This window comes from Babylonia areolata, chromosome 14 (assembly GCF_041734735.1).
Source record: "Babylonia areolata isolate BAREFJ2019XMU chromosome 14, ASM4173473v1, whole genome shotgun sequence".
Taxonomy (NCBI): domain Eukaryota; kingdom Metazoa; phylum Mollusca; class Gastropoda; order Neogastropoda; family Buccinidae; genus Babylonia; species Babylonia areolata.
Window position 1 is genome coordinate 802,492 of NC_134889.1, and position 27,328 is coordinate 829,819.

The window sequence follows — 27,328 nt, forward strand, 5'->3', positions numbered from 1 at the left end:
CACAAAATTTTTTGAAAATTTATACCTGTTTTTTGTGATAAAACCCTGGCAAATAGATTTCACTTAAATCTTATTTTCCTGGCAGCAAAAGGGTTAATGCTTTTTTTTTTTTTTCCTAAAAACTTTTTTTTTCAAAGAACGAGGAAGTTTTACCCAACCACTTGATTTGACACTTGTGTGGGAAACTGATGAACCTTTCTGCAAGAGACCACTTTTGCCATTTGTTTTCATTCTTAATTTTACATATATGCTTTTTGAAACTTTGTTACCATATGAGCAAAACTCGACCACACTCAAAAAGGATGGTTCACTTGGAGAAGATTTTCCATTTATTTGCCATTTTTGAAGCCTGTTCATGAACCATATTGTTCATGACAATTACTTTTTCTTTCTCAGTCTCAAAAAAGTAGTCAAATCATCCTTTATATATATATGCCTTTTCCTGAACAGCTAAATCAATGCTCAATTTTTTTTTTTAAACACAAATAAAAACATACACGTTTGCAAGCAAATAGATGAAGATTAAGTAGATGTTCCCATACACAGAAATTATGCATTAACAACCATAAAAAGCAAACTAATGACACCGGATGTCGTGGCTCTGATGAATCCTTGACGCAGTCCCCATGTTGCATCATCATGACCATTGTTGATCTTGCATATCTATGTGCTTTAACCCCACACTGAGTTGGCTAACATTTCATGCATACACATTCACATGAAAACACTTTTTACACACATCAAAACACTTTCACTCACACACACATACTGTTCACAATAAAGATGCATAATTTTCACAAGCATATCCAGAATTGACATTTAAAAGAAACGATACATGGTTCTCACACATACAATCCACATGAAAGAAGGCATACTTTTCACTTATCAAAACATGCCTGTTTCATACACATTAAGAAAGAAAATACTTTTCATAAACAATCTATATGAACGATCCTTCTTTCAAAGACACACAGTGCACATGATAGAACACCTACTTTTCACTCCAACACACATACAATTCACATAAAATTACTCATACACTTCCCCCACCACCTTTCTCTCACTTCACATGAAATACTGTTTGGAAGAAAATCATTCCACTGTAATACTGTTTGGATCTTCACTATAGTACACAAGAGCAAGTTTTGTTCTTTAAACAGGATCAACATCAGACAGAAAATAGGCTTAAAACAGGAAAAAGAAAATTATTACATACAGGATTTGAACAAAAAAGAAAAAGGCGAGCAAACAGTTTTTAAAACAGGAAAAAAAGGAAAATGATTACCGATAGGTTTTTATAACACTCAAGAAAAAGGAAAATGATTACCAATAGGTTTTTATAACTGGAAAAGAAAAAGGGGAAAATGAAAAATCAGTTTTCATAACGGGAGAAAGAAAAGAAAAAAAAAAGATTCCACACAGGAAAATGCTACATGAAATTGATGACCGTGTTTTAAACATGAAAATGGTGACGAACATGATGCAGCGTGGATTTCAGTCAGCACACCAGAGACACAGTCCACTGCAACACGTTCTTTTAACACAGGAAATGCTGGGAAGCCCTGCAACACGTTCTTTTAACACAGGAAATGCTGGGAAGCCCTGCAACACGTTCTTTTAACACGGGAAATGCTGGGAAGCCCTGCAACACGTTCTTTTAACACAGGAAATGCTGGGAAGCACTGCAACACGTTCTTTTAACACGGGAAATGCTGGGAAGCCCTGCAACACGTTCTTTTAACACGGGAAATGCTGGGAAGCCCTGCAACACGTTCTTTTAACACGGGAAATGCTGGGAAGCCCTGCAACACGTTCTTTTAACACGGGAAATGCTGGGAAGCCCTGCAACACGTTCTTTTAACACGGGAAATGCTGGGAAGCCCTGCAACACGTTCTTTTAACACGGGAAATGCTGGGAAGCCCTGCAACACGTTCTTTTAACACAGGAAATGCTGGGAAGCCCTGCAACACGTTCTTTTAACACAGGAAATGCTGGGAAGCCCACTGAACTTCTCTGTCCATGGCTCCCCCTCAACCTCCATTCAAACAAAACCTTTTGTTGCCACCACCATTCTGCAGCACTCGTATTTAATTTACAAAAATGATGCAGCACTCGGTTTGCAGCAGTTATATTTCATAAACAAAATTTCTGATATAATGGGCAGCAGTTTTGTGTCGATTCCATTACACGGCTGAACAAAACAAACAGCAGTCTCATTATTCACTGCCACAGCACATTACACACATGATGGATATTTACATGAACATTACACTACCACAAGCAACCAGCACCACATGAACAGTCTTGCAAAAACTCTCAGTTTGCAAACCAAGATAATCACCTCCCTCTCAAATGGCTTTAAAATCAGAATTTTATAAGGTTCTCAGGGTAAGAAGTACAGATAGATACTTGTAGAAACAAAGCAAACTTCACACAAACACCACAAAAAACAAAGCAAAATTTACACAAACACCACAAGAAACAAAGCAAACTTCACACAAACACCACAAGAAACAAAGCAAACTTCACACACACCACAAGAAACAAAACAAACTTCACACAAACACCACAAGAAACAAAGCAAACTTCACACAAACACCACAAGAAACAAAGCAAACTTCACACAAACACCACAAGAAACAAAACAAACTTCACACAAACACCACAACAAAGCAAACTTCACACAAGAAACAAAGTAAAATCAATCACCTTTCTAACCCTGGAGGTTCTGACAGACAGTGTGTGATGATGTTACCAACGGACAGCTCCATTGTCGGACAAACAGCACAGGTCATCAACTCTACCTGAATGCAACATCACCGGTATTCCACAGCACAGGTAGCTGTCCACAGCTGTACTGTCACTTCACTGATGAATGGAACAAGTGCATCACTGAAGTACTAAATGGAACAAGTGCATCACTGTGAAGTACTAAATGGAACAAGTGCATCACTGTGAAGTACTAAATGGAACAAGTGCATCACTGGATGGGTGTTTTGGGATTCCCAACATCCTGTCCATTTGGGAGGGGAGGTAATCCATGTCATCTTGGTTTGGCTTCAGATTCAGTGTCTGAATCAGCTCTATCCCTCCTCCTCACACACACACACTTCCACCACAACTCAGAACCGTAACGCACACACAAAGCCTGTGTGGAAGGGAAAGGGTGCTGAAGGTCCACAGTTATCTAAACCATCCTGGAATGTCCTTTTTGAGCCACATTTAACACAATGACAGCTGTCCACTTAAACACAAAGCACCATTGATACAACCACCTCCCTGACCTTGTGTACAGACATGTATGTACTCCCTCATCTGTGTCGGCAGGCTTTCACTGTACACAGTGACATCACAGCTTCCACTGACAGACACCAACACTGCACAATACACTGACATCACAGCTTCCACTGACAGACACCAACACTGCACAATACACTGCACACACTGACATCACAGCTTCCACTGACAGACACCAACACTGCACAATACACTGTACACAGCGACATCACAGCTTCCACTGACAGACACCAACACTGCACAACACACTGCACACAGTGACATCACAGCTTCCACTGACAGACACCAACACTGCACAATACACTGCACACAGTGACATCACAGCTTCCACTGACAGACACCAACACTGCACAATACACAGTGACATCACAGCTTCCACTGACAGACACCAACACTGCACAACACACTGCACAACACACTGCACACAGTGACATCACAGCTTCCACTGACAGACACCAACACTGCACAACACACTGCACACAGTGACATCACAGCTTCCACTAACAGACACCAACACTGCACTGCACACAGCGACATCACAGCTTCCACTAACAGACACCAACACTGCACAACACACTGCACACACTGACATCACAGCTTCCACTGACAGACACCAACACTGCACAATACACTGTGACATCACAGCTTCCACTGACAGACACCAACACTGCACAATACACTGTGACATCACAGCTTCCACTGACAGACACCAACACTGCACAACACACTGTACCAGGCCACACAACAACACACTGCACAACACACTGTACCACACTGCACAACACACTGTACCAGGCCACACAACAACACACTGCACAACACACTGTACCAGGCCACACAACAACACACTGCACAACACACTGTACCAGGCCACACAACAACACACTGCACAACACACTGTACCAGGCCACACCACACTGCACAACACACTGTCCCTGGCCACACAAGCACACACCATGTCTTGCAAACTTGGTATGTGGTGCATTGGACAAGTGACCACACACTAGATACGTAATACCAAACCCAATATCTATACGTAAGTCTGTCACATAATTAAGAACTATGGATTACTGTCGCCAACACATCATTAACTCAATATCAAAAACAAATCAAAACAAAAACGCCACATATTGATAACTTCCTTGAGCAGAAACAAAAGAACACGGCTGTTCAACTTCCAAGTTACAGCAGCACATTATCCTCATGTGCACAACATAGTTTTCTGTACAGACCACTAACTGAGCACTGCAACACACCACTCCTATAGTGTGTTCGGTCAATAACACAACCTTCACATGCTGTACACATTTTCAACACACAAACATATCTGCATGCACATCCACACACAACAATAATCAGGAAAGCACAGCAATGTGTGTCACTCATGTGTGTGTACAATACAGACAGGTTTGTGTCACAGATGTGAGTGTACAACATAGAGGTTTGTGTCACAGATGTGTGCGTGTACAATACAGACAGGTTTGTGTCACAGATGTGAGTGTACAACATAGAGGTTTGTGTCACAGATGTGTGTACAACCTCTGTCTAACACAGACGTTTGTGTCACAGATGTGTGTACAACACAGACAGGGGTTTGTGTCGATGTGTGTGTACAACACAGACAGGGGTTTGTGTCACAGATGTGTGTGTACAACACAGACAGGGGTTTGTGTCACAGATGTGTGTGTACAACACAGACAGGGGTTTGTGTCACAGATGTGTGTGTACAACACAGACAGAGGTTTGTGTCACAGATGTGTGTACAACCTCTGTCTAACACAGAGGTTTGTGTCACAGAGGTTTGTGTCACAGATGTGTGTACAACACAGACAGGGGTTTACAACACAGAGGTGTGTGTACAACACAGACAGGGGTTTGTGTCACAGATGTGTGTGTACAACACAGACAGGGGTTTGTGTCACAGATGTGTGTGTACAACACAGACAGAGGTTTGTGTCACAGATGTGTGTGTACAACACAGACAGGGGTTTGTGTCACAGATGTGTGTGTACAACACAGACAGGGGTTTGTGTCACAGATGTGTGTGTACAACACAGACAGAGGTTTGTGTCACAGATGTGTGTGTACAACACAAACAGAGGTTTGTGTCACAGATGTGTGTGTACAACACAGACAGGGGTTTGTGTCACAAATGTGTGTACAACACAGACAGGGGTTTGTGTCACAGATGTGTGTGTACAACACAGACAGAGGTTTGTGTCACAGATGTGTGTGTACAACACAAACAGAGGTTTGTGTCACAAATGTGTGTACAACACAGACAGGGGTCAGTGTCACAGATGTGTGTGTACAACACAGACAGAGGTTTGCCAGCATGGCCACTGACTGATCACTGGGAGGAGGAGGGTGGGGTGTGGGGGGCGGAGGGCTGCAGGGAACAACTCTCCTGGAAACTGTGCAGCAGTGGCACCATCCCCGGCAACAGCCCCCTCTCTCCACCATCACCACCACCCCCCGACCCTGCAGGGAGGGGCAGGACAGGAGGGGGGAGGTGGGGGGACGCCAGGTGGGGGGGCATCATGGCCTGGAACCGGTACAGCGCCATCTGCTTCTGCTGCAGCTGTACCAACTGCCGCTGTAGGGTGGTGGGTGGGGAGGGGAGCCTGGGGCCAGTGACCTCCCTTGATGCCTGGAAGAGGGCCGCTCCCAGCTGGGGGCGAGGTGCCGGCACTGTCGGGGGGGGCTGCACCGGGGGGTACACACCTGATGGGGGGTGCTGGCGTACAGGGTACATGCTGACCGGGGGAGGCTGAGACGTGGGGTAGACACTCACAGGGGGAGGCTGAGACGTGGGGTAGACACTCACAGGGGAAGGCCGAGACGTGGGGTAGACACTCACAGGGGGTGGCTGAGATGGAGGGTAGACACTCACAGGGGGAGGCAGGGACATGACGAAGGTGGGTGGAGGTGGGGGCAGGAAGGCATGGGGCCTCACCACCCCCACAGCGGGTGAAGGCAGGGGACCCGCCTTGGTGGACACAGCACACTGGGCTCCCCCTCTCCCCTCCCTCCCCTCTCCCCCATCCAGGGCTGTCACCACCTCCACCTTGCTGTGCGAGGCATCACCATCCTTTCCATGCCGCATGGCCGAGGGCCAGGGTCCATCCTGAGGGTCACTGACACCGTCCTCTGACTGCTGTGGGGACAGGCCACCAGACACACCCTGCGACATGGCCAGGTCTGTGTTGTTACACAGCTTGTCCCCTCCCTCCCTGGCTGTCTCCAGCTGAGTGGACAGTGACCGTGACGACGCAGACTGACCAAGCCCCTGACCCCTGCCCAGTGCAAGCTGGGAAGTGTTCCCCAGCGACGGAGCGGAGTGTGACGCAGGCAACAGAGCCTTACCATTCTGGCCAGGGTTATGGGGGTGGTGAGGCATGGTGGGGGTGGCCTCACTGGGGGCGGGGTTTTGCACGGCCGGCTGTGCAAGTAAGGGCTGCAAGGAGCCCAGCCCCAGCCAGGGCAGCCCCCCCACCCCTCGTCCTCCCCCGCCCAGCATGGAGCTGATGATCTGGTCCTTCTGCTGGATCTCCTCCATCAGCCGCTGGTTGGCCGCCAACAGGTCCACGCTCTCTGGCAGCAAGTCTGTGACGCTGGGACCCCTGCTGTGAGCAGCTGGAGGGGGCATGGCCATGTTGTGAGTGGCAGGAGGGAGCGGGGCCTGGGCAGGTTGGACCATAGGGGTGACCACGTTGGTTCTCAAACTGCTGCTCCGCATGTCGGGGGCTGGGCTCTGATCCCACCCTGAAGAAGGAACCTGCCCACACAACACACCACAGTCACACAATGTCTGTCTGCCCACACAACACACCAGTCACACAATGTCTGTCTGCCCACACAACACACCAGTCACACAATGTCTGTCTGCCCACACAACACACCACAGTCACACAATGTCTGTCTGCCCACACAACACACCAGTCACACAATGTCTGTCTGCCCACACAACACACCAGTCACACAATGTCTGTCTGCCCACACAACACACCACAGTCACACAATGTCTGTCTGCCCACACAACACACCAGTCACACAATGTCTGTCTGCCCACACAACACACCAGTCACACAATGTCTGTCTGCCCACACAACACACCACAGTCACACAATGTCTGTCTGCCCACACAACACACCAGTCACACAATGTCTGTCTGCCCACACAACACACCAGTCACACAATGTCTGTCTGCCCACACAACACACCACAGTCACACAATGTCTGTCTGCCCACACAACACACCAGTCACACAATGTCTGTCTGCCCACACAACACACCAGTCACACAATGTCTGTCTGCCCACACAACACACCACAGTCACACAATGTCTGTCTGCCCACACAACACATCACAGTTTCCATCTCTCAACGCACACGATGACAACACACACTCATAATGATGACACTGTCTTGATCTCTCAACACACATAACACCTGAACACACAGCTGTTTCCAAAAGACTCCCCTCTCCCTTCAGCACTTTAGTTAACAGATCACCGTCAGCAGCTATCACAATCTCTTGGACAAAGACAATCATGTTCCAACTTAATGTTGGGTCTGTTCTTTAGTTCACAGATCACCATCAGCAGCTATCACAATCTCTTGGACAAAGACAATCATGTTCCAACTAAATGTTGGGTCTGTTCTTTAGTTCACACATCACCGTCAGCTGCTATCACAATCTCTTGGACAAAGACAATCATGTTCCAACTAATGGTTGGGTCTGTTCTTTAGTTCACACATCACCGTCAGCAGCTATCACAATCTCTTGGACAAAGACAATCATGTTCCAACTAATGGTTGGGTCTGTTCTTTAGTTCACACATCACCGTCAGCAGCTATCACAATCTCTTGGACAAAGACAATCATGTTCCAACTAATGGTTGGGTCTGTTCTTTAGTTCACAGATCACCGTCAGCAGCTATCACAATCTCTTGGACAAAGACAATCATGTTCCAACTAATGGTTGGGTCTGTTACCTCCTCAACAGATCACACTTCAGACTGCGAAGGAGACCCAGGATGGTTCCATTCCAGGACAGCACTCTATTCTACACTTCCTTTTCTTACACTGGTACAAACATCAACAAATGGGGATCACAAAGAGAACTGAGCACACACAGGTCACTATTACCGCAAAAAAGGGGTGAAAATATGCAGTCTGCAACTCTTGAAAAACTGCTGCTGTGGAATTCCATGCAAAACAACTGGCCAAAGACTATTTTAACTGAGTGCTATGTGAAGTAGAATTAAACAAACATGATATATTCAACAAACATGACACATTAAAAGTAAAGGAAACTGGACACAGCAGTTAAAGAAATGTGCTGAATGCCAAACAAAAGCGGAGTTGTGTCAATGTACATGCAAACACAACACACCTGTTGAAGCCTTGCTATCAGCGTTTACTCTACCACCACTCTAGGTACAGAAACCTAGGCTGAGTTCACACCTGTCCAGTCCTACCCACCACTCTAGGTACAGAAACCTAGGCTCAGTTCACACCTGTCCAGTCCTACCCACCACTCTAGGTACAGAAACCTAGGCTGGGTTCACACCTGTCCAGTCCTAACCACCACTCTAGGTACAGAAACCTAGGCTCAGTTCACACCTGTCCAGTCCTACCCACCACTCTAGGTACAGAAACCTAGGCTGAGTTCACACCTGTCCAGTCCTACCCACCACTCTAGGTACAGAAACCTAGGCTGAGTTCACACCTGTCCAGTCCTACCCACCACTCTAGGTACAGAAACCTAGGCTGAGTCCAGTCCTAACCACCACTCTAGGTACAGAAACCTAGGCTGAGTTCACACCTGTCCAGTCCTACCCACCACTCTAGGTACAGAAACCTAGGCTGAGTTCACACCTGTCCAGTCCTAACCACCACTCTAGGTACAGAAACCTAGGCTGAGTCCAGTCCTACCCACCACTCTAGGTACAGAAACCTAGGCTGAGTTCACACCTGTCCAGTCCTACCCACCACTCTAGGTACAGAAACCTAGGCTGAGTTCACACCTGTCCAGTCCTAACCACCACTCTAGGTACAGAAACCTAGGCTGGGTTCACACCTGTCCAGTCCTACCCACCACTCTAGGTACAGAAACCTAGGCTCAGTTCACACCTGTCCAGTCCTACCCACCACTCTAGGTACAGAAACCTAGGCTGGGTTCACACCTGTCCAGTCCTACCCACCACTCTAGGTACAGAAACCTAGGCTCAGTTCACACCTGTCCAGTCCTAACCACCACTCTAGGTACAGAAACCTAGGCTGAGTTCACACCTGTCCAGTCCTAACCACCACTCTAGGTACAGAAACCTAGGCTCAATTCACACCTTTCCAGTCCTAACTCACACACACAGGTCAAAACACTGTAGGTTACAGGTGCCAACCTGGCTTAACCAGTACAACAATAACTGACACCCCCCCCCCTCCTTCCCCCCTCATTCTTCCACAATGTCCTGTTTCATATTGCATTGTCTTTTTCCCCACCCACCAAGCCACAATGTCCTGTTTCATATTGCATTCTCTTTTTCCCCACCCACCAAGCCACAATGTCCTGTTTCATATTGCATTGTCTTTTTCCCCACCCACCAAGCCACAATGTCCTGTTTCATATTGCATTCTCTTTTTCCCCACCCACCAAGCCACAATGTCCTGTTTCATATTGCATTCTCTTTTTCCCCACCCACCAAACCACCCACACCCCTACCTCCCCTTTACAATCAACACTAAGAGTTCATTTCAAGTTAGGAGACACCGTGGCAGCTGCTAAAACTGCTCATGGAACTCAGTCCAGGAAGCCTGAGCAGAACCCTGTACCCTGGCATCCCTGTTTTCACTAGACTCCAAGCCACGCAACAACACGCACCAGGGGTGCAGGGGTTCAATGGCCACGTGTGTGTGAGGGCTCCAAACTGCATGACCCAACACTGATCACAACTCTATCTGTGTGAGGGCTCCAAACTGCATGACCCAACACTGATCACAACTCTATCTGTGTGAGGGCTCCAAACTGCATGACCCAACACTGATCACAACTCTATCTGTGTGAGGGCTCCAAACTGCATGACCCAACACTGATCACAACTATCTGTGTGAGGGCTCCAAACTGCATGACCCAACACTTATCACAACTCTATCTGTGTGAGGGCTCCAAACTGCATGACCCAACACTTATCACAACTATCTGTGTGAGGGCTCCAAACTGCATGACCCAACACTGACCACAACTCTATCTGTGTGAGGGCTCCAAACTGCATGACCCAACACTTATCACAACTCTATCTGTGTGAGGGCTCCAAACTGCATGACCCAACACTGACCACAACTATCTGTGTGAGGGCTCCAAACTGCATGACCCAACACTTATCACAACTCTGTGTGAGGGCTCCAAACTGCATGACCCAACACTTATCACAACTATCTGTGTGAGGGCTCCAAACTGCATGACCCAACACTTATCACAACTATCTGTGTGAGGGCTCCAAACTGCATGACCCAACACTTATCACAACTATCTGTGTGAGGGCTCCAAACTGCATGACCCAACACTTATCACAACTCTATCTGTGTGAGGGCTCCAAACTGCATGACCCAACACTTATCACAACTCTATCTGTGTGAGGGCTCCAAACTGCATGACCCAACACTTATCACAACTATCTGTGTGAGGGCTCCAAACTGCATGACCCAACACTGATCACAACTATCTGTGTGAGGGCTCCAAACTGCATGACCCAACACTGATCACAACTCTATCTGTGTGAGGGCTCCAAACTGCATGACCCAACACTTATCACAACTATCTGTGTGAGGGCTCCAAACTGCATGACCCAACACTTATCACAACTATCTGTGTGAGGGCTCCAAACTGCATGACCCAACACTTATCACAACTATCTGTGTGAGGGCTCCAAACTGTATGACCCAACACTTATCACAACTCTATCTGTGTGAGGGCTCCAAACTGCATGACCCAACACTTATCACAACTATCTGTGTGAGGGCTCCAAACTGCATGACCCAACACTTATCACAACTCTATCTGTGTGAGGGCTCCAAACTGCATGACCCAACACTTATCACAACTATCTGTGTGAGGGCTCCAAACTGTATGACCCAACACTTATCACAACTCTATCTGTGTGAGGGCTCCAAACTGTATGACCCAACACTTATCACAACTATCTGTGTGAGGGCTCCAAACTGCATGACCCAACACTGATCACAACTATCTGTGTGAGGACTCCAAACTGCATGACCCAACACTGATCACAACTATCTGTGTGAGGACTCCAAACTGCATGACCCAACACTTATCACAACTATCTGTGTGAGGGCTCCAAACTGTATGACCCAACACTTATCACAACTCTATCTGTGTGAGGGCTCCAAACTGTATGACCCAACACTTATCACAACTATCTGTGTGAGGGCTCCAAACTGCATGACCCAACACTGATCACAACTATCTGTGTGAGGACTCCAAACTGCATGACCCAACACTTATCACAACTATCTGTGTGAGGACTCCAAACTGCATGACCCAACACTTATCACAACTATCTGTGTGAGGGCTCCAAACTGTATGACCCAACACTTATCACAACTCTATCTGTGTGAGGACTCCAAACTGCATGACCCAACACTTATCACAACTATCTGTGTGAGGGCTCCAAACTGCATGACCCAACACTTATCACAACTCTATCTGTGTGAGGGCTCCAAACTGCATGACCCAACACTTATCACAACTATCTGTGTGAGGGCTCCAAACTGTATGACCCAACACTTATCACAACTCTATCTGTGTGAGGGCTCCAAACTGCATGACCCAACACTTATCACCTCTATCTGTGTGAGGGCTCCAAACTGCATGACCCAACACTTATCACAACTATCTGTGTGAGGGCTCCAAACTGCATGACCCAACACTTATCACAACTATCTGTGTGAGGGCTCCAAACTGCATGACCCAACACTTATCACAACTATCTGTGTGATGGCTCCAAACTGCATGACCCAACACTTATCACACCTGTATCGTTTCCTTACTTTTCCTTTCTTTCTTTATGGGGGCAGAAAGCACTGACAGCACAGAGACGGTGAGATCTGGCAGCACAGTGTGTGTCAATGATTCAACAGTCTGCTGAAAGATTCAGCACACCCACGACAAGCTGCAAGCAAAGCTTCCCTCAGAGCCAAACAAGTACACACACAACATGTGAGGAACTGGGGGGTGGGTCACAAATAGAGACTGAAAAAGTAGGGTTCACTTTTAGTTTCAGGGTGGTGTAAGGATGGAATGTGTGTCAGAAATAAAGGTTGAAAAAGTGAGAAGGTATGGCAGAAATAAAGGTTGAAAAAGTGAGAAGGTATGTCAGAAATAAAGGTTGAAAAAGTGAGAAGGTATGGCAGAAATAAAGGTTGAAAAAGTGAGAAGGTATGGCAGAAATAAAGGTTGAAAAAGTGAGAAGGTAATGTAGAAATAAAGGTGGAAAAAGTGAGAAGGTATGGTAGAAATAATGGCAGAAAAAGTGAGAAGGTAAGGTAGAAATAAAGGTTGAAAAAGTGAGAAGGTATAGTAGAAATAAAGGTTGAAAAAGTGAGAATGGTAGAAATAAAGGTTGAAAAAGTGAGAAGGTATAGTAGAAATAAAGGTTGAAAAAGTGAGAAGGTATAGTAGATATAAAGGTTGAAAAAGTGAGAAGGTAATGTAGAAATAAAGGTTGAAAAAGTGAGAAGGTAATGTAGAAATAAAGGTTAAAAAAGTGAGAAGGTATGGTAGAAATAATGGCAGAAAAAGTGAGAAGGTATGGTAGAAATAAAGGTTGAAAAAGTGAGAAGGTATAGTAGAAATAAAGGTTGAAAAAGTGAGAAGGTATAGTAGATATAAAGGTTGAAAAAGTGAGAAGGTAATGTAGAAATAAAGGTTGAAAAAGTGAGAAGGTAATGTAGAAATAAAGGTTAAAAAAGTGAGAAGGTATGGTAGAAATAATGGCAGAAAAAGTGAGAAGGTATGGTAGAAATAAAGGTTGAAAAAGTGAGAAGGTAAGGTAGAAATAAAGGTTGAAAAAGTGAGAAGGTATGGTAGAAATAAAGGTTGAAAAAGTGAGAAGGTATGGTAGAAATAAAGGTTAAAAAAGTGAGAAGGTATGGTAGAAATAATGGCAGAAAAAGTGAGAAGGTAAGGTAGAAATAAAGGTTGAAAAAGTGAGAAGGTAAGGTAGAAATAAAGGTTGAAAAAGTGAGAGGGAAAATAAGGTATGGCAGAAATAATGGCAGAAAAAGTGAGAGGGAAAATAAGGTATGGCAGAAATAATGGCAGAAAAAGTGAGAGGGAAAATAAGGTATGGCAGAAATAATGGCAGAAAAAGTGAGAGGGAAAATAAGGTATGGCAGAAATAATGGCAGAAAAAGTGAGAGGGAAAATAAAATATGGCAGAAATAATGGCAGAAAAAGTGAGAGGGAAAATAAAATATGGCAGAAATAATGGCAGAAAAAGTGAGGAGAGGAAGGAATAAAATGTCAAAAGTGAAGGCAGAAAAGTAAGAGAGGGGAGGAGTGTCGGTCACAACTGATAAAACAAGGGAGGAGGGTGTGACAGTATGTTGACAAGCAGGCACAAATGTGCACAAAACACAGTAAAAGCAAGCAACAGGAAACAGCAGAATTCAGCCCCCCATCCCCACCCCCCAAGCAACAGAAAACAGCAGAATTCAGCCCCCCACCCCCACGCCTCAAGCAACAGGAAACAGCAGAATTCAGCCCCCCACTCCCATGCCCCAAGCAACAGAAAACAGCAGAATTCAGCCCCCCATCCCCACCCCCCAAGCAACAGAAAACAGCAGAATTCAGCCCCCCATCCCCACCCCCAAAGCAACAGAAAACAGCAGAATTCAGCCCCCCATCCCCACCCCCCAAGCAACAGAAAACATCATAATTCAGCCCCCCATCCCCACCCCCCAAGTAACACAACACACAGCATCCCACTCCCCAAAGTAACAACACACAGCATCCCACTCCCCAAAGTAACAACACACAGCATCCCACTCCCCAAAGTAACAACACACAGCATCCCACTCCCCAAAGTAACACAACACACAGCATCCCACTCCCCAAAGTAACAACACACAGCATCCCACTCCCCCAAAGTAACAACACACAGCATCCCACTCCCCAAAGTAACAACACACAGCATCCCACACTCCCCCAAAGTAACAACACACAGCATCCCACTCCCCAAAGTAACAACACACAGCATCCCACACTCCCCCAAAGTAACAACACACAGCATCCCACTCCCCAAAGTAACAACACACAGCATCCCACACTCCCCCAAAGTAACACAACACACAGCATCCCACTCCCCAAAGTAACAACACACAGCATCCCACTCCCCAAAGTAACAACACACAGCATCCCACTCCCCAAAGTAACACAACACACAGCATCCCACTCCCCAAAGTGACAACAATCAGCATCCCACTCCCCAAAGTAACAACACACAGCATCCCACTCCCCAAAGTAACAACACACAGCATCCCACTCCCCAAAGTAACAACACACAGCATCCCACACTCCCCCAAAGTAACAACACACAGCATCCCACTCCCCAAAGTAACAACACACAGCATCCCACTCCCCAAAGTAACAACACACAGCATCCCACTCCCCAAAGTAACAACACACAGCATCCCACACTCCCCCAAAGTAACAACACACAGCATCCCACTCCCCAAAGTAACAACACACAGCATCCCACTCCCCCAAAGTAACAACACACAGCATCCCACTCCCCCAAGTAACACAACACACAGCATCCCACTCCCCAAAGTAACAACACACAGCATCCCACACTCCCCCAAAGTAACAACACACAGCATCCCACTCCCCAAAGTAACAACACACAGCATCCCACTCCCCAAAGCGCAAAATGTGCACCTGCTGTTCTGGTGCAACTGTTTGGGTGGCGGGGTCTGCTGCCGGGGAGGGCAGTGACTTTCCGCTTCCTGTCAGCTTTACGTCTGTGGCTTCACAGAGACAGGCACACACCACATTACATCACCAAGGACACACACCTCATCACAGCACCAAGGACACACACCTCATCACAGCACCAAGGACACACACCTCATCACCAAGAACACACACCTCATCACCAAGGACCATCACCAAGGACACACACCTCATCACCAAGAACACACATCTCATCACCAAGGACACACACCTCATCACCAAGGACCACCACCAAGAACACACACCTCATCACCAAGGACCATCACCAAGGACACACACCTCATCACCAAGAACACACACCTCATCACCAAGGACCATCACCAAGAACACACACCTCATCACCAAGGACCATCACCAAGGACACACATCTCATCACCAAGGACACACACCTCATCACATTACCAAGGACACACACACCTCATCACATCACCAAGGACACACACACTGTGTTACATCATCAAGGACACACACTTCATGTTACCCTGGGTAACAGTGGACCACAGCTCACACAGCACTGGGTAAGACTGGAACACATGTCACACAGCACTGGGTAAGACTGGACCACATGTCACAGCACTGGGTAAGAGTGGACCACATGTCACACAGCACTGGGTAAGAGTGGACCACATGTCACAGCACTGGGTAAGAGTGGACCACATGTCACACAGCACTGGGTAAGAGTGGACCACATGTCACAGCACTGGGTAAGACTGGACCACATGTCACACAGCACTGGGTAAGAGTGGACCACATGTCACAGCACTGGGTAAGAGTGGACCACATGTCACAGCACTGGGACTGGACCACATGTCACAGTACTGGGTAAGAGTGGACCACATGTCACACAGCACTGGGTAAGAGTGGACCACATGTCACAGTACTGGGTAAGAGTGGACCACATGTCACACAGCACTGGGTAAGAGTGGACCACATGTCACACAGTACTGGGTAAGAGTGGACCACATGTCACACAGCACTGGGTAAGAGTGGACCACATGTCACAGTACTGGGTAAGACTGGAACACATGTCACACAGTACTGGGTAAGAGTGGACCACATGTCACACAGCACTGGGTAAGAGTGGACCACATGTCACAGTACTGGGTAAGAGTGGACCACATGTCACACAGCACTGGGTAAGAGTGGACCACATGTCACACAGTACTGGGTAAGAGTGGACCACATGTCACACAGCACTGGGTAAGAGTGGACCACATGTCACAGTACTGGGTAAGACTGGAACACATGTCACACAGTACTGGGTAAGAGTGGACCACATGTCACACAGCACTGGGTAAGAGTGGACCACATGTCACAGTACTGGGTAAGAGTGGACCACATGTCACACAGCACTGGGTAAGAGTGGACCACATGTCACACAGCACTGGGTAAGAGTGGACCACATGTCACAGTACTGGGTAAGACTGGACCACATGTCACACAGCACTGGGTAAGAGTGGACCACATGTCACAGCACTGGGTAAGAGTGGACCACATGTCACAGCACTGGGTAAGAATAGACCACATGTCACAGTACTGGGTAAGAGTGGACCACATGTCACACAGCACTGGGTAAGAGTGGACCACATGTCACAGTACTGGGTAAGAGTGGACCACATGTCACAGTACTGGGTAAGACTGGAACACATGTCACACAGTACTGGGTAAGAGTGGACCACATGTCACACAGCACTGGGTAAGAGTGGACCACATGTCACAGTACTGGGTAAGAGTGGACCACATGTCACACAGCACTGGGTAAGAGTGGACCACATGTCACAGTACTGGGTAAGAGTGGACCACATGTCACAGTACTGGGTAAGAGTGGACCACATGTCACAGCACTGGGTAAGAGTGGACCACATGTCACACAGCACTGGGTAAGACTGGACCACATGTCACAGCACTGGGTAAGAGTGGACCACATGTCACACAGCACTGGGTAAGAGTGGACCACATGTCACACAGCACTGGGTAAGAGTGGACCACATGTCACACAGCACTGGGTAAGAGTGGACCACATGTCACAGCACTGGGTAAGAGTGGACCACATGTCACAGCACTGGGTAAGAGTGGACCACATGTCACACAGCACTGGGTAAGAGTGGACCACATGTCACAGCACTGGGTAAGAGTGGACCACATGTCACAGCACTGGGTAAGAGTGGACCACATGTCACACAGCACTGGGTAAGACTGGACCACATGTCACAGCACTGGGTAAGAGTGGACCACATGTCACAGCACTGGGTAAGAGTGGACCACATGTCACAGCACTGGGTAAGAGTGGACCACATGTCACAGCACTGGGTAAGAGTGGACCACATGTCACAGCACTGGGTAAGAGTGGACCACATGTCACACAGCACTGGGTAAGACTGGACCACATGTCACAGCACTGGGTAAGACTGGACCACATGTCACAGCACTGGGTAAGAGTGGACCACATGTCACAGCACTGGGTAAGAGTGGACCACATGTCACACAGCACTGGGTAAGAGTGGACCACATGTCACACAGCACTGGGTAAGAATAGACCACATGTCACAGTACTGGGTAAGAGTGGACCACATGTCACAGTACTGGGTAAGAGTGGACCACATGTCACAGCACTGGGTAAGACTGGACCACATGTCACACAGCACTGGGTAAGAGTGGACCACATGTCACAGCACTGGGTAAGAGTGGACCACATGTCACAGCACTGGGTAAGAGTGGACCACATGTCACAGCACTGGGTAAGAGTGGACCATATGTCACAGCACTGGGTAAGAGTGGACCACATGTCACAGCACTGGGTAAGAGTGGACCACATGTCACAGCACTGGGTAAGAGTGGACCACATGTCACAGCACTGGGTAAGAGTGGACCACATGTCACAGCACTGGGTAAGAGTGGACCACATGTCACACAGCACTGGGTAAGAGTGCAGGTAACCATAATCACAGACCTGTAGACTGACCACAAGACAGGTAACCATAATCACAGACCTGTAGACTGACCATAAGACAGGTAACCATGATCACAGACCTGTAGACTGACCACAAGACAGGTAACCATAATCACAGACCTGTAGACTGACCACAAGACAGGTAACCATGATCACAGACCTGTAGACTGACCATAAGACAGGTAACCATGATCACAGACCTGTAGACTGACCACAAGACAGGTAACCATAATCACAGACCTGTAGACTGACCACAAGACAGGTAACCATGATCACAGACCTGTAGACTGACCACAAGACAGGTAACCATGATCACAGACCTGTAGACTGACCACAAGACAGGTAACCATGATCACAGACCTGTAGACTGACCATAAGACAGGTAACCATGATCACAGACCTGTAGACTGACCACAAGACAGGTAACCATGATCACAGACCTGTAGACTGACCACAAGACAGGTAACCATAATCACAGACCTGTAGACTGACCACAAGACAGGTAACCATGATCACAGACCTGTAGACTGACCACAAGACAGGTAACCATGATCACAGACCTGTAGACTGACCATAAGACAGGTAACCATGATCACAGACCTGTAGACTGACCACAAGACAGGTAACCATGATCACAGACCTGTAGATTGACCACAAGACAGGTAACCATGATCACAGACCTGTAGACTGACCACAAGACAGGTAACCATGATCACAGACCTGTAGACTGACCACAAGACAGGTAACCATGATCACAGACCTGTAGACTGACCACAAGACAGGTAACCATGATCACAGACCTGTAGACTGACCACAAGACAGGTAACCATGATCACAGACCTGTAGACTGACCACAAGCAGCACCCACACAGCAACCACTCCAACAACAACAACAAAAACAGCAACAGGAAGGAAGAAAGGAAGAATGAAGGCCAACAAGAGGGCCACATACAGACACAGGAAGGAAGAAAGGAAGAATGAAGGCCAACAAGAGGGCCACATACAGACACAGGAAGGAAGAAAGGAAGAATGAAGGCCAACAAGAGGGCCACGTACAGACACAGGAAGGAAGGAAGGAAGGATAAAGGCAAACACATACAATTGCTTTGCTCCAGGGCACGGATCAACTCCTGAATCTGCAGGATGGAGTCCTCAGTGCTCTCCAGCTCCTTCACAGCATCTGTCATACAGTCCTGCTCCACCGTCATGCGCCGCAGGATTCGCTTCCTGAAAAAACACAGACATGGGGTGAGGGTGGAGTCAGTCATGGGGTGAGGGTGGAGTCAGTCATGGGGTGAGGGTGGAGTCAGTCATGGGGTGAGGGTGGAGTCAGTCATGGGGTGAGGGTGAAGTCATGGGGTGAGGGTGGAGTCATGGGGTGAGGGTGGAGTCAGTCATGGGGTGAGGGTGAAGTCAGTCATGGGGTGAGGGTGAAGTCAGTCATGGGGTGAGGGTGGAGTCAGTCATGGGGTGAGGGTGAAGTCATGGGGTGAGGGTGGAGTCATGGGGTGAGGGTGGAGTCAGTCATGGGGTGAGGGTGGAGTCAGTCATGGGGTGAGGGTGAAGTCATGGGGTGAGGGTGGAGTCAGTCATGGGGTGAGGGTGGAGTCAGTCATGGGGTGAGGGTGAAGTCAGTCATGGGGTGAGGGTGGAGTCAGTCATGGGGTGAGGGTGGAGTCAGTCATGGGGTGAGGGTGGAGTCATGGGGTGAGGGTGGAGTCAGTCATGGGGTGAGGGTGAAGTCAGTCATGGGGTGAGGGTGGAGTCAGTCATGGGGTGAAGTCAGTCATGGGGTGAGGGTGGAGTCAGTCATGGGGTGAGGGTGGAGTCAGTCATGGGGTGAGGGTGAAGTCATGGGGTGAGGGTGGAGTCAGTCATGGGGTGAGGGTGGAGTCAGTCATGGGGTGAGGGTGAAGTCATGGGGTGAGGGTGGAGTCATGGGGTGAGGGTGAAGTCATGGGGTGAGGGTGAAGTCATGGGGTGAGGGTGGAGTCAGTCATGGGGTGAGGGTGGAGTCAGTCATGGGGTGAGGGTGAAGTCAGTCATGGGGTGAGGGTGGAGTCAGTCATGGGGTGGTCAGTCATGGGGTGAGGGTGGAGTCAGTCATGGGGTGAGGGTGGAGTCAGTCATGGGGTGAGGGTGGAGTCAGTCATGGGGTGAGGGTGAAGTCAGTCATGGGGGTGAGGGTGGAGTCATGGGGTGAGGGTGAAGTCATGGGGTGAGGGTGGAGTCATGGGGTGAGGGTGGAGTCAGTCATGGGGTGAGGGTGGAGTCAGTCATGGGGTGAGGGTGGAGTCATGGGGTGAGGGTGGAGTCAGTCATGGGGTGAGGGTGGAGTCAGTCATGGGGTGAGGGTGAAGTCAGTCATGGGGTGAGGGTGGAGTCATGGGGTGAGGGTGGAGTCAGTCATGGGGTGAAGTCAGTCATGGGGTGAGGGTGGAGTCAGTCATGGGGTGAGGGTGGAGTCAGTCATGGGGTGAAGTCATGGGGTGAGGGTGAAGTCAGTCATTGGGTGAAGTCATGGGGTGAGGGTGAAGTCATGGGGTGAAGTCAGTCATGGGGTGAGGGTGGAGTCAGTCATGGGGTGAAGTCAGTCATGGGGTGAGGGTGGAGTCAGTCATGGGGTGAGGGTGGAGTCATGGGGTGAGGGTGGAGTCAGTCATGGGGTGAGGGTGAAGTCAGTCATGGGGTGAGGGTGGAGTCATGGGGTGAGGGTGGAGTCAGTCATGGGGTGAGGGTGAAGTCATGGGGTGAGGGTGGAGTCAGTCATGGGGTGAGGGTGAAGTCAGTCATGGGGTGAGGGTGGAGTCATGGGGTGAGGGTGGAGTCAGTCATGGGGTGAAGTCAGTCATGGGGTGAGGGTGGAGTCAGTCATGGGGTGAGGGTGGAGTCAGTCATGGGGTGAGGGTGAAGTCATGGGGTGAGGGTGGAGTCAGTCATGGGGTGAGGGTGGAGTCAGTCATGGGGTGAGGGTGAAGTCATGGGGTGAGGGTGGAGTCATGGGGTGAGGGTGAAGTCATGGGGTGAGGGTGAAGTCATGGGGTGAGGGTGGAGTCAGTCATGGGGTGAGGGTGGAGTCAGTCATGGGGTGAAGTCATGGGGTCATGGGGTGAGGGTGGAGTCATGGGGTGAGGGTGGAGTCAGTCATGGGGTGAAGTCAGTCATGGGGTGAGGGTGGAGTCAGTCATGGGGTGAGGGTGAAGTCAGTCATGGGGTGAGGGTGAAGTCATGGGGTGAGGGTGGAGTCAGTCATGGGGTGAGGGTGGAGTCAGTCATGGGGTGAAGTCAGTCATGGGGTGAGGGTGGAGTCATGGGGTGAGGGTGGAGTCAGTCATGGGGTGAGGGTGGAGTCAGTCATGGGGTGAGGGTGGAGTCAGTCATGGGGTGAAGTCAGTCATGGGGTGAGGGTGGAGTCAGTCATGGGGTGAGGGTGAAGTCAGTCATGGGTGAGGGGAGTCAGTCATGGGGTGAGGTGGAGTCAGTCATGGGGTGGAGGTCAGTCATGGGGTGAGGTGGAGTCAGTCATGGGGTGAGGGTGAAGTCAGTCATGGGGTGAGGGTGAAGTCAGTCATGGGGTGAGGGTGGAGTCAGTCATGGGGTGAGGGTGAAGTCAGTCATGGGGTGAGGGTGAAGTCAGTCATGGGGTGGAGTCAGTCATGGGGTGAGGGTGGAGTCAGTCATGGGGTGAGGGTGAAGTCAGTCATGGGGTGGAGTCAGTCATGGGGTGAGGGTGGAGTCAGTCATGGGGTGAGGGTGGAGTCAGTCATGGGGTGAGGGTGAAGTCAGTCATGGGGTGGAGTCAGTCATGGGGTGAGGGTGGAGTCAGTCATGGGGTGAGGGTGGAGTCAGTCATGGGGTGAGGGTGAAGTCATGGGGTGAGGGTGGAGTCAGTCATGGGGTGAAGTCAGTCATGGGGTGAGGGTGGAGTCAGTCATGGGGTGAGGGTGAAGTCATGGGGTGAGGGTGGAGTCAGTCATGGGGTGAGGGTGAAGTCATGGGGTGATGTTCATAGAGGAGTGATGATGTCCACAGAGGAGTGATGTCTACAGAGTGGTGATGATGTTCACAGAGGAGTGATGTCTACAGAGGAGTGGTGATGTCTACAGAGTGGTGATGATGTCTACAGAGGAGTGGTGATGTCTACAGAGGAGTGATGTCTATAGGGGAGTGGTGATGTTCACAGAGAAGTGATGTCTACAGAGGAGTGGTGATGTTCACAAATGAGCAAGGTGAGAGAGACACAGCCAGAAACACAATGCAGACAGTGAGGGGTGAGGGTGGCACGGCGATGTGGTGTGATGTCTACAGAGGAGTGGTGATGTTCACAGAGAAGTGATGTCTACAGAGGAGTGGTGATGTTCACAAATGAGCAAGGTGAGAGAGACACAGCCAGAAACACAATGCAGACAGTGAGGGGTGAGGGTGGCACGGCGGTCACCTGTTGATCTGCATGGAGTGTAGGGCCAGCTGTAACTCCTCCAGGGTCAGGATGTCCTCAGGGTCCACCTCCCCCTCCTCACCCGTCCCTGTGCTCTCACTGGTCTCCCCTGACACCGCCTCCTCCTCCATGCCCTGCAGGGGACATAACTCACTTTGTACATACCTTGACTGGGGAAACAACTCACTTCATAATAACTTGACAGGGGAAAAAACTCACTTAATACCCTGACAAGGGAAACAACTCACTTCATACATACCCTGACAGGGAAAACAACTCACTTCAAACATACCCTGACAAGGGAAACAACTCACTTCATACATACCCTGACAGGGGACACAACTCACTTCATACATACCCTGACAGGGGACACAACTCACTTCATACATACCCTGACAGGGAAAATAACACTTTTCATATATACCCTGACACAAAGTACAGCATCATTTTGTGACACGGCATCACTCTGGGTCACAAAGTACGGCATCACTCTGGGTCACAAAGTACGGCATCACTCTGGGTCACAAAGTACGGCATCACTGTGGGCGTACTGGGGATGAGTGTTGTGAGAGTGATGCCAGTGAAACAGGCAGATGACAGGGCAGACAACAACAACACCACCACAAAGAAATAAAGGAAAAAAGGGATGGGGGTGGGGGGGTGGGGGTGAGAACAGCACCCACCTTCCAGTAAGGGTCATGGTGGTCAAAGGTGTCCAGGTAGCGGCCAATGAACTTCTTCAGGTCCTCCGCTTTCTGGGACAGGTCTCCAAACAAGTCCAGCAACACCGGCACACTGCAACACCACCACTCTTTCTCCAAACACCACCACTGATATGATGCATCAACACCACCACTCTTTCTCCAAACACCACCACCTGATATCACGATACATCAACACCACCACTCTTTCTCCAAACACCACCTGATATCATGATACATCAACACCACCACTCTTTCTCCAAACACCACCTGATATCACGATACATCAACACCACCACTCTTTCTCCAAACACCACCTGATATCATGATACATCAACACCACCACTCTTTCTCCAAACACCACCACTGATATCATGATAATCAACACCACCACTCTTTCTCCAAACACCACCACTGATATCACGATACATCAACACCACCACTCTTTCTCCAAACACCACCACTGATATGATACATCAACACCACCACTCTTTCTCCAAACACCACCACCTGATATGATACATCAACACCACCACTCTTTCTCCAAACACCACCTGATATCACGATACATCAACACCACCACTCTTTCTCCAAACACCACCACCACTGATATCATGATACATCAACACCACCACTCTTTCTCCAAACACCACCACCACTGATATCACGATACATCAACACCACCACTCTTTCTCCAAACACCACCTGATATCACGATACATCAACACCACCACTCTTTCTCCAAACACCACCACTGATATCACGATACATCAACACCACCACTCTTTCTCCAAACACCACCTGATATCATGATACATCAACACCACCACTCTTTCTCCAAACACCACCTGATATCACGATACATCAACACCACCACTCTTTCTCCAAACACCACCACTGATATCACGATACATCAACACCACCACTCTTTCTCCAAACACCACCACCTGATATCACGATACATCAACACCACCACTCTTTCTCCAAACACCACCACCTGATATCACGATACATCAACACCACCACTCTTTCTCCAAACACCACCACTGATATCATGATACATCAACACCACCACTCTTTCTCCAAACACCACCACCACCTGATATCACGATACATCAACACCACCACTCTTTCTCCAAACACCACCACCTGATATCATGATACATCAACACCACCACTCTTTCTCCAAACACCACCACTGATATCATGATACATCAACACCACCACTCTTTCTCCAAACACCACCACCTGATATCACGATACATCAACACCACCACTCTTTCTCCAAACACCACCACCTGATATCACGATACATCAACACCACCACTCTTTCTCCAAACACCACCACCTGATATCACGATACATCAACACCACCACTCTTTCTCCAAACACCACCACTGATATCACGATACATCAACACCACCACTCTTTCTCCAAACACCACCACTGATATCACGATACATCAACACCACCACTCTTTCTCCAAACACCACCACCTGATATCATGATACATCAACACCACCACTCTTTCTCCAAACACCACCACTGATATCATGATACATCAACACCACCACTCTTTCTCCAAACACCACCACCACTGATATCATGATACATCAACACCACCACTCTTTCTCCAAACACCACCTGATATCACGATACATCAACACCACCACTCTTTCTCCAAACACCACCACCTGATATCACGATACATCAACACCACCACCACCACCTGATATCACGATACATCAACACCACCACTCTTTCTCCAAACACCACCTGATATCATGATACATCAACACCACCACTCTTTCTCCAAACACCACCACCACTGATATCACGATACATCAACACCACCACTCTTTCTCCAAACACCACCACCACTGATATCACGATACATCAACACCACCACTCTTTCTCCAAACACCACCTGATATCACGATACATCAACACCACCACTCTTTCTCCAAACACCACCTGATATCACGATACATCAACACCACCACTCTTTCTCCAAACACCACCACTGATATCACGATACATCAACACCACCACTCTTTCTCCAAACACCACCACTGATATCACGATACATCAACACCACCACTCTTTCTCCAAACACCACCACCACTGATATCACGATACATCAACACCACCACTCTTTCTCCAAACACCACCACCACTGATATCACGATACATCAACACCACCACTCTTTCTCCAAACACCACCACTGATATCACAATACAGTACTAGTCTAACACTCTTCCATGATACACCACCTATTGATATCATGATATACCACCATCTGATATCATGATACACCACCTATTGATATCATGATACATTATCATCTGATATGATACAGCACCCATTGATATGATACACCACCATCTGATATCATGATACACCATCATCTGATATCATGATACACCACCATCTGATATGATACACCATCATCTGATATCATGATACACCATCATCTGATTGATACACCATCATCTAATATGATGATACACCACCATCTGATATGATACACCATCATCTGATATCATGATACACCACCATCTGATATGATACACCATCATCTGATTGATACACCATCATCTAATATGATGATACACCACCAACACACTTCTTGATACACCACCATCACACTTCCTTGACAAACCACCTTCTGATATCATCATCAGTCAACTGATGCAACAGGAACTGCTGGCTTTAGTATGACATTTACATTTCAACATATTGTTAAACTCTGCAGCTAGGGTTCTAAGTTTACATAATTAATCAAAGTGTCTGTAATTATTGAAAGTGTGTGTAATCAACCAAAGTTAATACCAAAACAAAGTAGGTTGTTTTTTATTGTGGGGGTGGGGGTGGGGGTTATTTTCAAAAGCCAAAATGGCAATACACAATTGTGTATAATGTGGAACTCCACACAGTACAGAGACACCCCTAGGCATGCTACAGTGTAGACAGCAGAGTGAGGAAGGGTGGGTACATCACACTGCCTGCCCTACAATGTACTCACTGTTCCAGGTGATACAGGTTCAGCAGCTTCACCTCTTCATCCACAAAGAAGGCACCACGTCTGAGGGGGGAAGGCAGAGAAACAAGTCATTCACCTGCTCCCTTCAATAACAGCCTGCCATCTTTGGATTCATACATTCTGTGTGTGTGTGTGTGTGTGTTGGTGTGTGTGTGTGTGTGTGTGTGTGTGTGTGTGTGTGTTGGTGTGTGTGTGTGTGTGTGTGTGTGTGTGTTGGTGTGTGTCTGTGTTGGTGTGTGTGTTGGTGTGTGTGTGTGTGTGTGTGTGTGTGTGTGTTAGTGTGTGTGTGTTATGTGTGTGTGTGTGTGTGTGTGTGTGTGTGTGTGTGTGTTGGTGTGTGTGTGTGTTGGTGTGTGTGTGTGTTGGTGTGTGCTCCCTTCAACAACAGCCTGCCATCTTCCGACTCATACATTCTGTGTGTGTGTGTTGGTGTGTGTGTGTTGGTGTGTGTGTTGGTGTGTGTGTGTGTGTGTGTGTGTGTGTGTGTGTGTGTGTGTGTGTGTGTGTGTGTGTTGGTGTGTGTGTGTGTGTGTGTGTGTGTGTGTGTGTTGGTGTGTGTGTGTGTGTGTGTGTGTGTGTGTGTGTGTGTGTGTTGGTGTGTGTGTGTGTGTGTGTGTGTGTGTGTGTGTGTGTGTGTGTTGGTGTGTGTGTGTGTGTGCATGCATGCGTGTGACAGTGTGCATACATGTGTGCATGCTTGTACATCTGTATAAGGATGAACGCTCCCCACGTTTGTCCATCAGTATATGGAAAGCATCAAATATACACTGTTCAGCATGTTAGACTGAAAAAACAAAAAGAAAAAAAGTCAGAACTACTGACACACCCGACATCTTTTCTATCCAATCACTTCGGATGAAC

The 27,328-nt window shown here is 48.2% G+C and overlaps 1 protein-coding gene across 1 annotated transcript in view; it reads right to left on the reverse strand.

Moving 5' to 3' along the window:
* Positions 1 to 4,905: 4,905 nt before the first annotated feature.
* The window catches only part of LOC143289713 (uncharacterized), a 94,522-nt gene continuing 72,099 nt past the window's right edge, over positions 4,906 to 27,328 (reverse strand). The window contains exons 17-22 of the mRNA XM_076598777.1: positions 26,450 to 26,509; positions 23,406 to 23,517; positions 22,723 to 22,856; positions 19,384 to 19,511; positions 15,260 to 15,348; positions 4,906 to 7,076 (exon numbers count right to left, since the gene is read on the reverse strand). Of these exons, the coding sequence (XP_076454892.1) occupies positions 5,649 to 7,076; positions 15,260 to 15,348; positions 19,384 to 19,511; positions 22,723 to 22,856; positions 23,406 to 23,517; positions 26,450 to 26,509 (1,951 nt within the window). The 3' untranslated portion in view covers positions 4,906 to 5,648. The remainder of the gene's footprint in view (positions 7,077 to 15,259; positions 15,349 to 19,383; positions 19,512 to 22,722; positions 22,857 to 23,405; positions 23,518 to 26,449; positions 26,510 to 27,328) is intronic.